Raw genomic sequence first — 16,294 nt, 5'->3', positions numbered from 1 at the left:
CTTCCAAAACACTAACAACCATCCTCCTGTGTGTGTGTTGACATAGAGCGGAGGGGTTTGGTCAGTAGAAAGAACAGACGCTGAGGGTAACGACACAACGCTCAGAGACAAGAGAGACAATCAGGTTTTGTTTACTGCTTACTGTAAGAGTTTACCAGAAACCAGGTTTTTGTTTGTGACCTCGAACTCTTCCACCACCAGCACGCAGAAAGTCATGATATATCACAGGGCACTTTACCAAGTTTTGTCCACTGGAGGGGCATCCACGTGGGCACTATCATGTTTTAGGATTTCACCAGTGATAATATGTGAATTGTTTGAGATTTGGCTTACAAATTCTAGCGGAGCCTGAGATAAGAGCACTGATACCACTTTGATATCTGTACAGTACAGTTATTATACAGGCAGCAGCCAGTTAGCTTAACATGGCCCAAAGACTGGAACCAGGTTTTTTTCCAAAGGTGTGTCCACCGACCAGCACCTCCAAAGTAGGGCATTAATTCATCTATTAATTATTTTTCTTCATTAATTTACCAGTTGTTTGGTCTATAAAATGTCAGAACATTGTGAAAAATGTACTCCAAAATGATGTCCTCAAATGTCTTCTCCTACCCACAACCCAAAGATCAGTTTCCTGTCACAGAGGAGTAACGAAACCAGAAAATATTCACATTTAAGAGGCTGAAATTAAAGAATTTTGACTGGGTTTTTTTCCCACAGAAAATCAGTTATCAAAATAGTTGGCAATTAATTCTGCTCAAATCTGCTCCTGGCAAAGACACAGTCCACAACATGGCCCATCATAAAATATCAAATTTTCATTTTTGAACAACAAACAAAATATACTGTGTAGATGGATTTTGTTGTCGTTTGATAGAGCCAGGTTAAGGCAAGCTAAGCTAAGCAGCTGCGGGCTGTAGCTTCATATTTGCCGCTCATATGTGAGAGTGGTATTGATCTTCTCGTCTCGTCTTATCAGAGCATGAATATGCGTATTTCCCTTTTCCTTGCCATTCTTTAAAACTAATCTGAAATGTTGGACTACTATTCCTGAAATATTGTCATATGTGACAACATTTGTTCTATACTTCTTCTCTCTTATGAGACCATATGAAACCAGAAGTGCATATACCCTCATTACCATGCAGTTTTTATAGAGTGGAGGCTCAGCTCAGTTAGCCACAGCACTCCAGGCTGTAGCCTTCAAAGGAAACCATTCCTCCCAGAGAGCACTCCTTCTACCTTTAACTACCCAGAGACCCCCACAGAGCAGCCTCATCCAATCACAGCTTCACTACAGGCTCATTCTGCTTGTGCAAAGTGAAAGCATAAGGCCTGAGCCTGGCCAATTAAAGCTTTAACAACATGTTGTCCTCTGAAGATGTAAGTCAGTTCACTGGCTCACAAAGCTGCACTCAGCTTATTGCTGTACACAGACTCCCTTATTGCAAAGGAATGGAGTATGAAGGTTTATAAACATCAACAACACCACTTTCTATCAGGTGGGAATGAAAACTCACCATATTGGCAGCGCGTCCCTTTGAAGCCCAGTGGACACTGACATATCTGGTCTCCGGTCTCTGCACACTGGCCTCCATTGAAACATGTGTTCGCACTACACAGCCCTGCAGATACCACATACCAACCATAAGGCTGCTGATGTATGTGACTTGACATGATTTCAGCTAAATTGTTGCATTAAATATCAAACTGATACAACAGAACTAGTCATATGTGATGTAAAATGCTGTTACTCACTGTGCAGACATCCCATCTCTTTACCCATCCGAGTCCAGCCTGGGCAGCACTTATAGACTGTGTGCAAATCCATGCTGTACACCTGTTTGTAAGCTGTGTAGTATGCTGTCCTGGGGAGGAGAAATTCTGTTATAGTCACATAAGAGGATTTTCAGGAAGTTCCTTTATAGATTAACTCATATTATCAACATATTAATGAAGATAATATGCCCTGTAAAGACTATAACCTTTATTATCTCAAGTCACTGCACAAAACTGCCTTCTCAGATGCCCTATAGATAACACATAGGATGATAAAGTTCCCTCTAGGGTGCCCTTCAAGTGGAAAAAACTGGAATGCATGTAGTGCCCTTTTTTTCACCCCCTCCCCTCAATAATCCTGAGTCCGCCACTGCAAATGTTTATAGGTATCAAGAACTCACTCATACAGCTCAGAATGATCTCAATACGTCGATTATATGTGTGGTGTTAGCAGGCATTTTTAGAATGAGACCAGTGTTGTATATCCACAGCTGCCGTGTGTCTTATTAAGATGACTTCAAGACTATGATCTCCAGTTCCACTGAGCAGTCAAAGAGAAAGAGAGGTTTTCCATCCAAAGTCATCCCAGTAGAGCTTATAAAAATGGCTCTTGATCAGAAAAGCTCAGATTCATCATGACATCATGACTGTGCTTATGAATGAAACATCTTCATGGAACAGTAATGCTCATTGATATAGTGTATGTGCAGTGTGAGTATTTTTTGCTTTTACCTTCTCTCGTAGCCCATACACCATCTGTGGCTGGTGCAGCCCTGTTTCCACACCTTAACCATGCGGGTAAAAGCCTGGACACAAGGCTGACGCCCCCCCAACATGGACATCTCTTGGTCAGCACAAACATTTGGCCTGTGAGTGGATAACACACAGAAAAATAATGGACAGATGCATCACAAAACGTTAGTTCAGACAGAAAAAAAAACAGCAATAAAAACATCATTATTAACTGTTAAGTGACTGTTTTTATTGCTGTATATAATATGTTTAATTGCTTGATTTATTTCAGAGAAGGGCTGTAGATCTTCCCTTATATGCGCTCCAACAGACAGGAGCTTCCACATGTTCTTCACATGTTCAGTTGGATTAACATCAGCTCATCGCACATTGTCAAACAATTATACAGCTTCCTCATCGGTGCAGTATGTTTAATTAAGGTCCAGATAAAAAACAATAAAAAACAGCCCATTGTTTGGACACTGCCTACAGCAGGCAATAAATAACTGAAGAAATTCCACAGGAAATTAAGTTTCCTACTCTCCGGAGTTGTTTGCATGTTCATGTGCGTGCACGCATTGAAGTGTGTATGATCATTATACAGCAGCCACAGAGGTTTGCACTGTGCAGCGCACGTCTGTGTTGTCAGTGCAGGTACCCTAAACTATCCAGAGGTGTCCTCCATAAACATCTGGCTTCAATACAGAGCAGCCTGAAGTTAATTAGAGGAAGTATTCGCCTTCTCTGGTAATGAAAACGATTCCCTCAATCATGTCCAAGACAGGCTATTTAAATTCAGAAACCTCTGGTCTGCTACAGTGCAACAAAAGAAATAACACATGCCATTGAAAGCTATTATGCAGAAGCACGTTATAGCAGTGCTATTAAACACACATCCATCCTCATAGGGGACCTGAAAGAGCGACTCCTAGTGGACATTGAACAGATTGAACTATAACAGAAATACAGACAAAAGCAACAGTTATTATTGATTTATTATCTATTATTTATAGAAAAACACAACTGTTTTTGTCCTTCTGTTATGCAGGCTGCGACACGTTGCTTCTGTCTTACGCCAAAGCATGTAAAAGTAAAACTTTCTCATTCAGCTGATTATTCAATAAAATCTAATAGGCTGAGTGCTAAACTAAAAACAGTGGCGAATGAAAAGCGTCACTTACATGCCAGGCTGCAGCTCCAAGGATGATGCGACGTGCATGGTGCTGAATAATATCACACACAAAATATCCGGGAACATTATTTCAGCCAGTTACACAGACGGAGAGAAGCAGTGAATCGGCGCAGCCTCTGTGTCCATCAGATGAAGAGCATCCTGGCAGCTACGTTAAGTCCGCTTGGGGACATGACTCAGAAGTTGGTGTTTGTCTTGCATTGATATCTCCCCCAGATCCAGACGTGATTTCCCGTTTACTCACTGGTCTTGCAGAGGGACGACTTGTCTCATGTCAATCGCAGCATTTGAATGGCTCCTGGTGAACGCACCACCCACAGTCACTGAGGGGGCCACCTCCCAAAACCCCCCGCGACATTGACCTGTGCGTGAACACATGATGCGATCAAATGTTCCGTTTTATCTAAAATAAACTCTCGCTAAAGGTTTTCTCTTAGTTTTGAGAAATTCTGCCGAACTATTCAATGGAAACGACAGTGGATTATGCATTATAGATATAGAAGAAACACCTTTGAGTATAATGCGGGCCGAGAGGTACTGATATAACTGATCCCTGGACGGGATAGGACGTGATTGTATGGCATACACTGTTTATTTTATTCCATAGCCTACATATATGAATCAATAAATGTCAACCTGCATGATTTATATGATGACATTTTGTGTGCTAATATTTTATTTTAATTAATTGATTCCACTCAGGGAAATTAAAGTGTCACAGCAGCTTAAGTACAAAAACAGCACTGTACAAATAAAAGAAAGTTTAAAAAAAAAACAGTATTATACAATATGAATATCCACTAGAGATAACATGAGACTTGAAAATAAAGTAAATAAATTAAAATGTATAGCCTATATACAAAATAAATGTAATTTAATTACTTTAAATGTAAGCAAACTTTTAATTTCAGCGCTCGGTGCAAGTGACGTCACTTCCTCCTGAGCTTTTACTTCCTGTTTGGAGAACAGATAGAGGAAGAAGAGAGGAGGCTCCTCTCTCGTATCAACACAAGGAGATGTTTGACAGCTTCATCATCTGTAATACGTACATTTAACCGGACCATTCTGAGTGTTTATATATACGTTTTTATTTCCGTTAGGATTTCATAGTTATTCTTCGGATAAGTAGCTATCTTTGGCATCAAACCAAACGGTAAGAAAACGAAACCAACGCGCTAGCTTGAAATGGCGCTAATATGTTGTCTAGTTAGCTGTCTAACCTCATTTGACATTAGCTTCAGGATTTTGTTGGGAGATTCAAACCACCGAGCTAAACAGCAGCAGGTTACTAATAACTGCAAACACTGGTGAATGTTAGGTTGTGATCAGTACCTAATCAAAAAAGTACTGTATTAGCTTTACTTGATTAGCCACTTGAATGTTGTCATCGTTGATATTAGCATTATGTTAGCAATCATGTTAAAGAAGATACAAATGCTGTAAAGCAAGCAGGAGCTGTAGCAGCTCCTATCTGACTCAGTCAAACTAGTAAATGTAGCCTCTCTTTGTGTTCGTCTGCAAAGTCAGAAGACACTAAGTTATCGTCATATGATTGTGTCACGAGCAATTTTCCATTTCTTGCTCCCGGCTACTCGTCAGCCTCACCGATACTGTCTTGGGAGTTCACTGATAAGATTTTGGTTTTGTGATCTACTGTGTAGTAGCTGCAGATGAGTTATAAGTGCCAGTAGGCATGTAGTGTTAGAAGTTCAACAGGAGATGAAGTCAGAACACACCTGTCTATCATATTGTCTAGTTTTCTGACCTCTGTGACCTTTTTGTGACTAACAATCAGCTCTGTGTTGCTGAACAAATCATTCCACGCAGCCAAATGAACGCAGCAGCATTCCCTTCCCCCACGGCAGAGATGGCCGAGATGAACCGAATCCAGTATGAGCTGGAGTACACCGAAGGGATCAGCCAGAGGATGCGCATCCCTGAGATGCTCAAAGTGGGTTCTCAAGCCCATGAAGTCCCTAATGTAGGATCTCAGGATGTCCACCACAGTGTCATAATGCAAGTCCCAGAGAGAATTGTAGTTGCAGGTCAGTATACTGTTGTGTATGTGGGGGGCTGGGTTTTCTATGATGTTCAACATCTTTTATTGCATACAAACCTGTCAGCTGACTGTAATCAAACTAAGTAACTTTGCTTTGACCACAGATACAAGATAAGCCTCTATCAGTGGATCAGGACTTTGTCCATCCCTGTTAATAATCAGCATTAGTATCATGTCAATAACCTGTGAATATAAAAGTCCTCAATCAACTTTAGCCTTAAAATCACAGCATATTATATAATCTGAGAAAGGTAGAAAATGCATCAATCGCTCATTTCCTTTGTCAGGAGACAGTAATGACCCCCAGTTCCCCAGACCCAGAGACCTGGACCTAATCCAGTCGACACCACTAGACAGCCTATCACTGAAGACTCCACCCAGAGTCCTCACCCTCAATGAGCGGCCCCTGGACTTCCTGGAGGAGGAGCAGCGAGCAGCTCCAGACAGCGAGGAGGTGGTAAGTGATAAAGCAATCAATTGTCCATTACTAGAGGAATAAAATTCTCTTACAGACTGAAATAATTTCCTTACAGTAAACAATAATCGAATAAATCCATTGCCCTTACTCCTTGTAGTTGCGGCCCCAAGGACGATTACGGCGGGAACGCTCAGCCAGCGAGAATGCGGCTGCTCGTTATAACAGTCAGCTGGCCCACAATGATTCTGCGTGAGTATGGTTGTGGATATGCCATCGTTAGCTTGCTACCAGCTCCATCTTATCACCTACATGCATGCACTGGCATGTTGAATCTTTCTTTTGGTTTATGATTGCTTCCGTCCCTTTGTCTTTGTGACGTGGCTGGTTGTCTGGTGTCACTGGCGTTGTTTGCTGTTTTGGTGTGGGAATTCAGCTCTATTTGTTGCTGACACTGATCCATTAACACCATGAATTTAAACGTTTGATGTTCTAATCAGTTTTGATTTGATCCTTTAAAGATTTAAAAACGTTAAGTGATTTTGAGATTGCTGAAGAAATGATGAAAAATATTGCCATTTAGTCTATAAACACACTTGAAGGCAACACTTCCCCTCTTCTGCAACACTGTCGGAAACAAAACAATGAAAAAAAGAAAAACATTAACGGAAAATTCTGATGCAGGGTATAAATTATTAATGCAAGCTATTCAGATGTCAAGAATATCTAGATAAGCTTTACCTATTTGAATGATGGCCAGTCTTGCACAACATGCAGCTCAGAAGCTTTTTAGGTAGAAAATTATAAATATTAGATTGGGACTTGGTATTTGCACATATAGAGAATTTTATAATTCTGCGGCAAAAACACTGTTAATTACGGAAGCCCTAAAGGGCCATGCATTTTATTTCCTCCGTTTTCCCATGATAACGAGTTAATTTCATTTGTTTTCTCGAGATCTCAAGTTATTATCTCGAAATAACAACTGCCGTTTTCCCGAGATAACGGGATAATTATCTCTAGATAACGAAATTTTGTTTTCCCGAGATAACGATATAATTAATTCTTGAGAAAACAAAACGATAGTGTAGTATATTAAATCATTGCAGGAAACATCATTCAGTGTAGCAATGTCAGAGGAGCAGGAGCATATCGATCACCGCGTCACATATCTTTTCAATCAAGGCCTGACACAGGCTGAAATAACATTATGCCTCGCTATTACAGATAATATACACATTAGTGTGCGTAATCTAAAAAGAGGTTAGCAAGGCTTCAGCTGTATCGGCGGCGCAATCTAAGTGAGCCTGATGTCGTCGTTAACTACATAGCTTACCAGCTACGAGGTCCTGGGCGTCTCCATAATCTCAGGCCTATCATATCACAGTCATTATCTCGAATTAATTATATCGTTATCTCGGGAAAACAAAGTTTCGAGATCTCGAGAAAATTATCCTGTTATCTCGGGAAAACGGCAGTTGTTATTTCGAGATAATAACTCGAGATCTCGAGAAAACAAATGAAATTAACTCGTGATCACAGGAAAACGGAGGAAATAAAATGTATGAATGCATGGCCCTTTAGGGCTTCCATAATTAATGTCCCAATCACTTTCCTCAAGATAATTGCACGTGATTATAATCGAACCAATATTTGACTCATTTGCTTCCGTAAGATCACATCTCCTCTTCTGTTTCTGTGTTTTGTTGAGTGTATTATATGCTAGTAAAGCACTATTAGTGGTTGGCAGGTTAAATCTCCAGCTTTTATTGCAACATTACCTTTGTTCACTTTCACTCGGTTGCAGTTTTTACAAAGTCAGTAAAACCAAAGACAGTTTCTTTTCCTTATTTCTCTCCCTCTCCTTCCTCCTTCCTTTCTTTCCTCTGTTGTCTTTTTTCTTCCCTTTCCCTCCGAATTGGCTGCTCTTAATGGTGTTCACTGAACAGTGCGACCCCGTCCCCCCCAGCCACTGTCCACCCTTGCCCCCCTCTCACCGTGACTGAGGAAGAACACAACCTGTACAGCGCTAGCGGTGTTCTATCTTTCATCCAGTCCACTACACGTCGGGCTTACCAGCAAGTCCTGGAGGTCTTGGATGAGAACCCTCGCAGGTGACCTCCCAATCATTCGGTCATTTTTTGCTTTGAAAAAAATTGGCTTACTAGATATCGGTCAGAGAGGACAACACAGGCTGCATCAGTTGTGTTTACTTCTTCAAAGCCTCATTAGATCTACTTTGATTTCTGCTTCACAGCCACCCTGCTTTTAAGGGGAGGGGGTGCTATTTCTGAAATGTTGTTTGGCCCTCAGCTATATTGGGAGTGTTTTTGTGAAAGGCTCAAACATAACATTAACATTTTCTAACTGACTATTTGTAACATTCAATAACAATATTAATACAGCATGTATTAGTTAAAGTGTAAATGTAGCCATTTTGCCTTGTGTGCCTGTCCAATCCGTGGCTTTTCTCAAAAGTTCGACCTATTGCTGGTAGGCAGAGTTCATTCTTGTCGGAGCTATTCAGGTGAATTATTAAAAGTTGTACTAGGCCTTGTCAGCCATTTTAGATTTAGATTTCACTTTGAAAAAAAGTTAATGATCCCCTTGAGGAAATTTGTTGTATCAGGAAAACTGTAAATAAATTGACAGTGTGCAGTGTGAAATACTCACATACACATTTTAGCTCATGCCTTCTTCAGGGTTTTGCTACTTTCAACTCCATGAGGAAGGTGAAAGCAGAAAGAAAGACCTTCAAATATCACTAGTGTGTATTCACACTCTGCCCACTTCAGAAGTTTGATTGGCAAAACTTTGTTTCACACTCTTAGCCTCTCGTCTGGTAGGGGAAAGGTTTTTGAAAATCACTTCTTTCAAATTTTGTGATCTGTTTTCGAAGAATAAAGAAATAAGTCTCTTTTAAGACCACATGCTTAGCCTGATGGTTTCCAGGACAACACAATAACTGTAGTTATGCCAAGGACGTTCAAGGTGTGTGCATGTTTGCAACACTGTACCATGTGTTTGTTGCTCTATCTCTCTTATTTTTCCCTTCTTCCAACCCTGTCTTTCCCCACCTCTGTAGCAAACCATCACTGCGAGGGGGGTCGGCTTCGAGCTCCAACCCCCTGCATGAATCCAGGTAACTTCACCTGGTTATCTTCATTCTGATCCTTTGTCCTTTTCCTCATCCTTTCCTACCTTCCATTCTCATTTCGAGTCAAGAAATAGCATTAAAATCATCTATTAAAATGGTGAATCGCGCTGTGTGGGTCTCTTTTCCAGGCTTGCGTTATCAACATATGAGGCCACACTGGACGGAGGGCCTGATGACATGACTGTGGTTGATGCAACAACACTTCGACGTCAGGTTGGTTCTTAATAAATACACTACCTCCATCTTGTAGAGTGAGAGCTAATCGTGACATGCCTGTGACTGAGAAAACATATTTTTAATTATCTACCTCTAGCTCATCAAGTTGAACCGGAGACTCCAACATTTGGAGGAGGAGAACAAGGAGCGAGCAAAGCGAGAGATGATCCTGTACTCGGTCACCGTAGCTTTCTGGCTCGTCAACACCTGGGTGTGGTTGCGACGTTAGAGCCGTCCTGTGTTGCTGCCGTCACCGTGAAGGAAGAACGCACTGTCCCCTATTCCACGTGTCAAATGTTAGCTACTCGCTGCACTCAGTCCCTGTGTGTTCAGGACCTTGACACGTGTTCAAGGCCTGTTGCCCACAAGGCTGATATTTTGATTTTGTTAATTTAATACATGTACAGTTTTATTTTTTTACTCTTATTTCACCCTGTCTCATGTTTTCTCACGTTTTTGTTCTTATTACAAATCTTCTTGCTCAATGCTAAGCATGACTTGCTGTAAATATGTATTCATTTCACTCAGAGCTTTGGGGAGAACTCAACCAGAGATACAGTATATCGTAGTTTACCAATATAGGTAAATGGAGGTGCGGTGTTGGGATGTAACATGTTGAATATTTATTGCTGACAGAGAAATATGTGACTTGAACTGGGAAATGTAATACAATTTAGTAAAACCATACGTATGGAGTGTTGTGTTTTTATTGATGCCTTAAGTGACATACACACATAACTATAATTGTGTTATTTGAAAAAGGAACACATATCTCACATTTGCCTTTGCCATTTGAAACCACAATTTCTTCCTTATGTTAATGTTTTTTGGATTTTTACATAAATTGATATTACTATATGTTAAAGGTGCAATATGTAAGGATTGGCCGCCCGTCACATTCATACTCCAGACAAACGGGGCAGCATATCACTACTAAATGCTGCTAACTGTAGCTGCTTTGATCTCAGTTAGCTACGCAGCTAGAGGTCTGAGTGTGGAGCTTGGGGCACCAGGGGAGTGTTGGTGTTTGTACAGCTAGCACAGGAGCTTTGGACCAAGACAGGCTGGTTGGCAGGCTCACTTATGTAAATATCTGGAATACAAAATACAGATGTCAAATAGTCAAAACTGTTATTTCTTTACATTCTTTTGATTTTTTTTAGTTAATTTGGATCACCAGATTTTTTTTTCTCACTTGCCTCTCAGGGCTTCCTCACAGTACCATTTTGCATCTTAATAATATAATACAATGGCTTTTGCTTATGACTCATGGTCCACTGTTAAGTTTCAGCTTTGGCCCTCCGAGGGGAGAAAATCTGGGCTCCCCTGCTTTAGATACACTGGAAAAGTACTTAAGTCAGTTGAGCTAGTGAAAAAGAGATTAAAAATAGTGATAATCTAGCCATTCAGTTTTGTATTACCCTAAAAGAAGGTATGAAGCTATTATAGCCAATACAGGAAAACATGAAAGAAAACTACAGATGGAGTAAGATTTATTCTTACTGTTTTCACACAGTGTTACAATTAACCATATACACAAAATGTCTTTGAAATTCTTCAACACAAATATGCTTGACAATCAATTACTTTTCACTAGTTTTAACTGCTAAATATACTTTTTTTTTGTAATTAAATATTTGCTCTGATTGGGCATTAAATGATCTCACATAGCCAGTCTATTGCTTGTCAGCATCAAGACGTATTTGATTTGAAGTCGTGTCCTGTGGTTTATGACTTTAATCCGACAAAAGAATGCATCATTCCAGCTCCTCAATCAGGCAGCGTGGTGGAGAGGATGTTTGGATTGTTTCGGACTTCCTCACTGGTGCAAAAACGAGTGGCTCAAGGGCGTCCCATTCGTCTGAATACACCAATGATGAAGACTTGCTGGAGAGCTCAGTTGATTCGTCGCAGTCACTCAGTATGTACAGTGAATCCCCACCTGGACTAAAGTTGGAGACGCCCTCACTCTGATTCCCAGTAGGTTCATCCTCATCATCACCTCCTGATATGACCTCTATTTTTGGTGTGAACATTTGCTGAGAAGAGAACATCGCTGTGAAGTCATCTGTGTCCAAGTCTTCTAGATCGGGCAGGTCATCGATACGCAGTGAGCGAAGTGGTGGAAGGTCAATGGTTTCCAGCTGCTCTTCATCGTCCAGCTCTGTAACCAGTGGTCCAGGACCGTGTGCTAGTGGTACAACCTCGTCTGCTTCAGGAGGGGCTTCCCTGACCGGAGAAGGCTGTTTCTTTTCTGACTTGTGTTTGCTCTCTGCTTCATCTCTCATGAACTGGATTCCACGTGTCAGGTTTTGTTGTTTATCTTCTGCTTCTCCTGCAATACTTTCTTTCTCTTGGGGTGAGTTCTCTGAATCCACCCCTTCTTTCTCTTCCATCACAAGCTGCTTTATCTCTGATTTGTCCTGGTCATCTTTCACTAACTGCTCTCTCTGTTGACCAGGCTGCTCTGCTTCTAGACGTTCACTGTTTGGCTGATGTTCATTGGGCGCCTGTGTTGGTTGCTCTTCATGGACATCCAGGCTGTCCTCGACAAAGGCTTGGATCTTCTCTCCTTGTGATGAAGTCGAGATCTGGGTGTGGATTTCCTCACATGGAGTCTCAGTCACCCCTGAAATTGAGTAGATTGTATTGTTAGAAGATGCAAATCCATATTTACTCTAGGATCTTAGTAGTAGAAAGCTTACCTTTCTCCTGAAGCTCTCGAAGGCGTCGCCTCTCCAGGGCTTTCTTTCTAATCTCCGCAATGCTGTCCAAGCTGTCCTGAATTTTCCTCCTTTCTCGTGTCTCCCATTGCTCCCTCTCTTTACGCTCCCCTTCCAGCCCTCCCACCACCCAAGCCTCTGCACATGCCCTGTCTTTGGGGAACACAGGGCGGTCATCGAGGAAGGTGAGCTGCTTGAGGCGCACAATCATGGTCTTCCTGTAGTATGGGATTTTCTTCACCACCTCATTTCCCATTAAGCTTAGCACCCGCAGTTCTGGCATGGCCTCAAGTACAGACAGGATCTCAGGGTCATCTAACAGATTGTGAGACATGTCCAGCACGCTGATTGCCAGACACTGACTCAGGTGCTCTATGTCCCTCACAGTCTTCAGCTTGTTGTGGGCGATCTGCAGGGTGCTCAGGTCAGGAAGGCAGGAGATGTTCTCGATGATGGTTATGTAGTTGTTGGAGACATTCAGGGTGCAGAGCTTCTTCAGAGGTCCCAGGTTCTCCAGCTTGTGGATGAGGTTCTGCTGAATGAACAAGCAGCGCAGATCAGTTTGAGCATTCAGGTTCTCAATGCGTTGAAGCCCGTTGCTTTCCAGCCAGAGGCACTTCAGTCCTGTGTACTCCTCTAAGTTCTCGATGGTGGCGAAACCTTTGAAATGCAGGTACAGTGTGTCATTCAGGCAAGGTGTTATGTAAAGTTTGTTCTGCTTACAGTGGTCTTTCAGGAATCCCTTGGTCATTCTTGGACTTGAGTGTTTCTCCTGTTTCTCTTGAGGTGGGCTTAGCAGTTTTTTGATATTTTCCTTGTTTTTTTGAGCTCCATCCTTCGTCATGGCATCCACTCCATCTTTGACTGAAGTAGTGTCGGCATCTCCACCTGCCTTTTGAGTCGACTGCACTACTTTATCTTCCATCGTTTCCTGTATTTTAACAGTAGACATCGCAAAAAAAAATATCAAATTAATCCCGCGGGCGAAATATATATAATGTACACGTACTTTTCTTGTGTTTTCCAGCAGTTTATAAGACGTGTAGTCCCGTAAATGTCACTCAGCAGTCCGCTCCGTTTAATAACGACAGTCAACGTTTATGTTGGTCTCCATGGCAACACTTGTTCATCACGTCAGAACCCTTTCTTTGCTGACCGGATGTTGTTTCTCGTTCCGTGTCGGACAGTTTTAGCTGTTGCACTCCGCTGTCACTGAACGACATGGCGTCTGGGTACATACTAAATCGTGGTGCGCTAACGTTAGGCATTCATTGTCAGCGTGTCTGCAGAAACATAGCAATAACACAGGTCAGAGAGAAGAAGCGATGGATGAAAGCGTACACATACCTCATGGAGAAGAAGTTGAAGCTTGAAGGACCTCCGCCGCCGAAGCCACGGTGAGGCTAACGTTAGCTAACACAAGAGCTCACTAGAGAGCACTTCAAGGCCATTAATGTATTTTATATATATGTCAGTGTGTTTATCCATTGCAGCCGATTGAGTAGGCTTGTTATAGAAAATATTGTAGTTGTATTACATGCGTTGTTAATGCAGACTTGTGTAGCAGCGTGTGCGTGGTTACTATTTTCCATAGTTTTTAATGTGAACCCCGGGGGTGAGCTCGCAAACATGGTTCCTTTGCACAGGTGGAGGAAAGTCTGGCCGCCTCTCTTGCACCAGTTTGTGTCCCATTTTATCAACAACAAAAAAAAATGCATTGATAGTAACTTTGAAGCACAAAGTTTTGTACTAATTCTCAGACACTTTTTTTCAGAAGTTACTGCCGTTATTTCTTTCACGAGTATGTAAGACCTCAGTGTTTCCGCTAGGTTGAATGTTCCAGGGGGCGGATGCGCCGCGGGGAGGTTAAAAACGCAGATATTTGGGCCGAAATACAGACGTTTGGGGTCGACGTCCAGCCAACTTAGGTTTTTAGATAGATACCATTATTACTCATTGTTGTTATGAGGCTTCTCTTGCACTTACAGCAGCGCGAAGAGTTGCCATGAACCAGAGTAACAAGTGAAAGCAAACTCGTAATTTCAAAATAAAGGTCTCTGAGCGAGAATAATTCACAACATAACATAGGCTAAATAGAATATTTGGTTTCTTTATCCCCAAGGCAATGGTAGGGGAATCTCTGTACACAGTTGAAATCTTGTTGTAGACAAAGTCAGGACTCAAGCCATGTTTGCCTTTCTTTCAGGTCACAAAAGCCAAACTGGGATTACCATGCTGAGGTTCAGGCTTTCAGCAATCGCCTCCATGAGAACTTCTCCCTAGAGCTTCTGAAAACAGCCTTCATCAATCCCTGTTACCTGCAGGCAGAGCAAGAGAGGAGACAGGGGTTAGGCGTGGACTCTGAGGCCACCGCTCTTGTTCTGAAAGATAACATTCAGCTGAGTACAACGGGAGCTGCTTTCACCAAAAGCTTCCTGACTGACTGGTGCAGGGCCAGCTTCCCGAGCCTGCCGAGTGAGGGGGTGGAGAGTATCGTAGGGCACCTTACCAGTTTAACAGTTGTCGCCCATGTAGCGAGAAATCTCGGCGTTGAAGACTTAACCATGAGTGCAGAGTGCCCCGTTCCTGATGATGTGATTCATCATACATTCATGGCAGTGATTGGAGCACTGGAGAAGAGCAGTGGAGCAGAGCGAACTGGATTTTTCCTCAGGGTAAGAAGCGTGCTGCAGAATGCTTTGTATTGTTTCAAAGTCACTATTGTTTATCTACCTTAAGATTCTTCAGTTGGCTCAATTGTTTGAACAGAAGTGTGACATTTTCCTTTTTCTTCACCTTCCCCATTCTCCTTAGGATCTCCTGGTGACTCAGCTTATAGGGAAGGACTTGTTTGATATATGGACAGTTGTCAACCCCATGGGGCTACTCGTGGAGGAGCTTACTAAGAGGAATGTTCCTCTGCCAGAGCCTCGCCTCATCAGGTCTGCTGGAGCCAGCACTGTCCTGCCACTATACTTTGTGGGCTTATACAGGTATGGGTGCTGTTGTGGATGCTGTTGCCTGAAATACGGCAAAAAATATTTGCTTTTGGAGTCAGAGTTGACATGTTGACATGATTCATAACATATTTGATGTTTTAAAATGTTTTGTTTTCCTGTGTGCTGTTTCAGCGACAAGAAGCTTCTGGCTCAGGGTCCAGGAGAGACACTCGTTGCAGCTGAGGAAGAGGCGGCTCGCGTGGCCCTCCGTAAAATCTACGGCTACACGGACAACCGCAGACCCTCTGACTTCTCTCCACCACAGCAGCATCAGCAGCCACTAATTCAATCAGTCAGCAGCAATTAACGATGTGACAACTCCCATGCTGTGGACTAGAGACTGACTGTGGATTGTATGGATCATTATTGTTTCAGTTGGCAATTTGAACATCAGTTCCCCCAGACAAAGGAGAGCAAAATAAGCTTTATTGTCCACAGTTCGACTGCTTCCATAGCTTACCTCGGCTAGTGACCTACAGTATAGGTTCAGTTGTCCATAGCAGAAAATAGCCCTTATCTGGTTCTTTGTAAATAATATAATTGCCATTTGTTATATTATTCATCTGTAATAAAAGTTATAAATATGTGTACATCGTTACTTTGTTCATGTTTTTTGGATCATGACTTTTTTTCATATTGTGTATGCTTTTATGAGAGATTAGTGTGTTGATATAAATTTAATATCTAGATTATTTTTTAACATTCTCTGATACATTGCATTTCATCATTTAATTTGTAGGTTACTGCCTAAGAATTTAAAGAATTTCCATTAAGAATTTTAAATAAGTAATTTTTTTGTCAGATGGAAAGTATCATTCACACACCTACATACACACCTTCATGATACCCAATTAATTGACTGACCTAAAGTCTAAATCTCTGAAGATGCTTCATGTTCTTCAACTGCTCAAGCCATAGAGAAACACACTCACCCTCCTGGGGGTATTTTTGTGTAGATCACAAAGAGGGTATGCATGTAGGATCTTTGAACACGACCACTGCAGAGAGCTGACATGATGAGC

At 41.9% G+C, this 16,294-nt stretch overlaps 4 protein-coding genes across 6 annotated transcripts in view; 2 read left to right on the top strand and 2 right to left on the bottom strand.

The window, feature by feature from the left end:
* egfem1 (EGF-like and EMI domain containing 1) overlaps positions 1-3,769 on the bottom strand; it is a 63,596-nt gene extending 59,827 nt beyond the window's left edge. Inside the window, exons 1-4 of the mRNA XM_073488298.1 lie at positions 3,693-3,769; positions 2,512-2,646; positions 1,759-1,868; positions 1,521-1,625 (exon numbers count right to left, since the gene is read on the bottom strand). Of these exons, the coding sequence (XP_073344399.1) occupies positions 1,521-1,625; positions 1,759-1,868; positions 2,512-2,646; positions 3,693-3,769 (427 nt within the window). The remainder of the gene's footprint in view (positions 1-1,520; positions 1,626-1,758; positions 1,869-2,511; positions 2,647-3,692) is intronic.
* An 891-nt stretch (positions 3,770-4,660) lies between these two features.
* Positions 4,661-10,237, top strand: mffa (mitochondrial fission factor a). Of its 3 annotated transcripts, XM_073491913.1 has the most exons (8): positions 4,695-4,856; positions 5,531-5,748; positions 6,050-6,219; positions 6,338-6,429; positions 8,127-8,291; positions 9,263-9,319; positions 9,463-9,547; positions 9,648-10,237. In XM_073491913.1, exons 2-8 carry the CDS (start codon positions 5,535-5,537, stop codon positions 9,777-9,779), a joined length of 915 nt encoding a protein of 304 aa, XP_073348014.1. In that variant the 5' UTR covers positions 4,695-4,856; positions 5,531-5,534; the 3' UTR covers positions 9,780-10,237. The 3 variants fall into 3 exon arrangements, with proteins under 3 accessions (XP_073348021.1, XP_073348014.1, XP_073348028.1); XM_073491920.1 differs by lacking the exon at positions 8,127-8,291 and having other exon boundaries at positions 4,661-4,856; XM_073491927.1 differs by lacking the exons at positions 8,127-8,291; positions 9,263-9,319.
* Positions 10,238-11,307: 1,070 nt separating this feature from the next.
* On the bottom strand, positions 11,308-13,198 carry dnaaf1 (dynein axonemal assembly factor 1). The gene is made up of 2 exons (XM_073495080.1): positions 12,256-13,198; positions 11,308-12,179 (listed from the first exon to the last, which is right to left on the bottom strand). The coding sequence occupies exons 1-2, from the start codon at positions 13,196-13,198 to the stop codon at positions 11,308-11,310; spliced, it is 1,815 nt and encodes a 604-aa protein (XP_073351181.1).
* Positions 13,199-13,461: 263 nt separating this feature from the next.
* Positions 13,462-15,862, top strand: mrpl44 (mitochondrial ribosomal protein L44). The gene is made up of 4 exons (XM_073487599.1): positions 13,462-13,670; positions 14,480-14,948; positions 15,088-15,266; positions 15,405-15,862. The coding sequence occupies exons 1-4, from the start codon at positions 13,495-13,497 to the stop codon at positions 15,577-15,579; spliced, it is 999 nt and encodes a 332-aa protein (XP_073343700.1). The 5' UTR covers positions 13,462-13,494; the 3' UTR covers positions 15,580-15,862.
* Positions 15,863-16,294: the final 432 nt, after the last annotated feature.

This window comes from Pagrus major, chromosome 2 (assembly GCF_040436345.1).
Source record: "Pagrus major chromosome 2, Pma_NU_1.0".
Taxonomy (NCBI): Eukaryota; Metazoa; Chordata; class Actinopteri; order Spariformes; family Sparidae; genus Pagrus; species Pagrus major.
Note: the sequence above shows the minus strand (reverse complement) of the source record. Positions and strands in the feature narration are given on the sequence as shown.

What these genes read in the sequence shown, in the direction of transcription:
- mffa (XM_073491913.1), top strand. Translation starts at nt 5,535, where the DNA reads ATGAACGCAGCAGCATTCCCTTCCCCCACGGCAGAGATGGCCGAGATG. An exon ending in CTGGCCCACAATGATTCTGC is followed by an intron (nt 6,430 to 8,126) that starts GTGAGTATGGTT and finishes TTCACTGAACAG; the next exon opens with TGCGACCCCGTCCCCCCCAG. An exon ending in TTGGATGAGAACCCTCGCAG is followed by an intron (nt 8,292 to 9,262) that starts GTGACCTCCCAA and finishes CCACCTCTGTAG; the next exon opens with CAAACCATCACTGCGAGGGG.
- dnaaf1 (XM_073495080.1), bottom strand. Translation starts at nt 13,198, where the DNA reads ATGGAAGATAAAGTAGTGCAGTCGACTCAAAAGGCAGGTGGAGATGCC. An exon ending in TCGAGAGCTTCAGGAGAAAG is followed by an intron (nt 12,180 to 12,255) that starts GTAAGCTTTCTA and finishes ACTCAATTTCAG; the next exon opens with GGGTGACTGAGACTCCATGT.
- mrpl44 (XM_073487599.1), top strand. Translation starts at nt 13,495, where the DNA reads ATGGCGTCTGGGTACATACTAAATCGTGGTGCGCTAACGTTAGGCATT. An exon ending in GAACTGGATTTTTCCTCAGG is followed by an intron (nt 14,949 to 15,087) that starts GTAAGAAGCGTG and finishes CATTCTCCTTAG; the next exon opens with GATCTCCTGGTGACTCAGCT. An exon ending in TACTTTGTGGGCTTATACAG is followed by an intron (nt 15,267 to 15,404) that starts GTATGGGTGCTG and finishes GTGCTGTTTCAG; the next exon opens with CGACAAGAAGCTTCTGGCTC.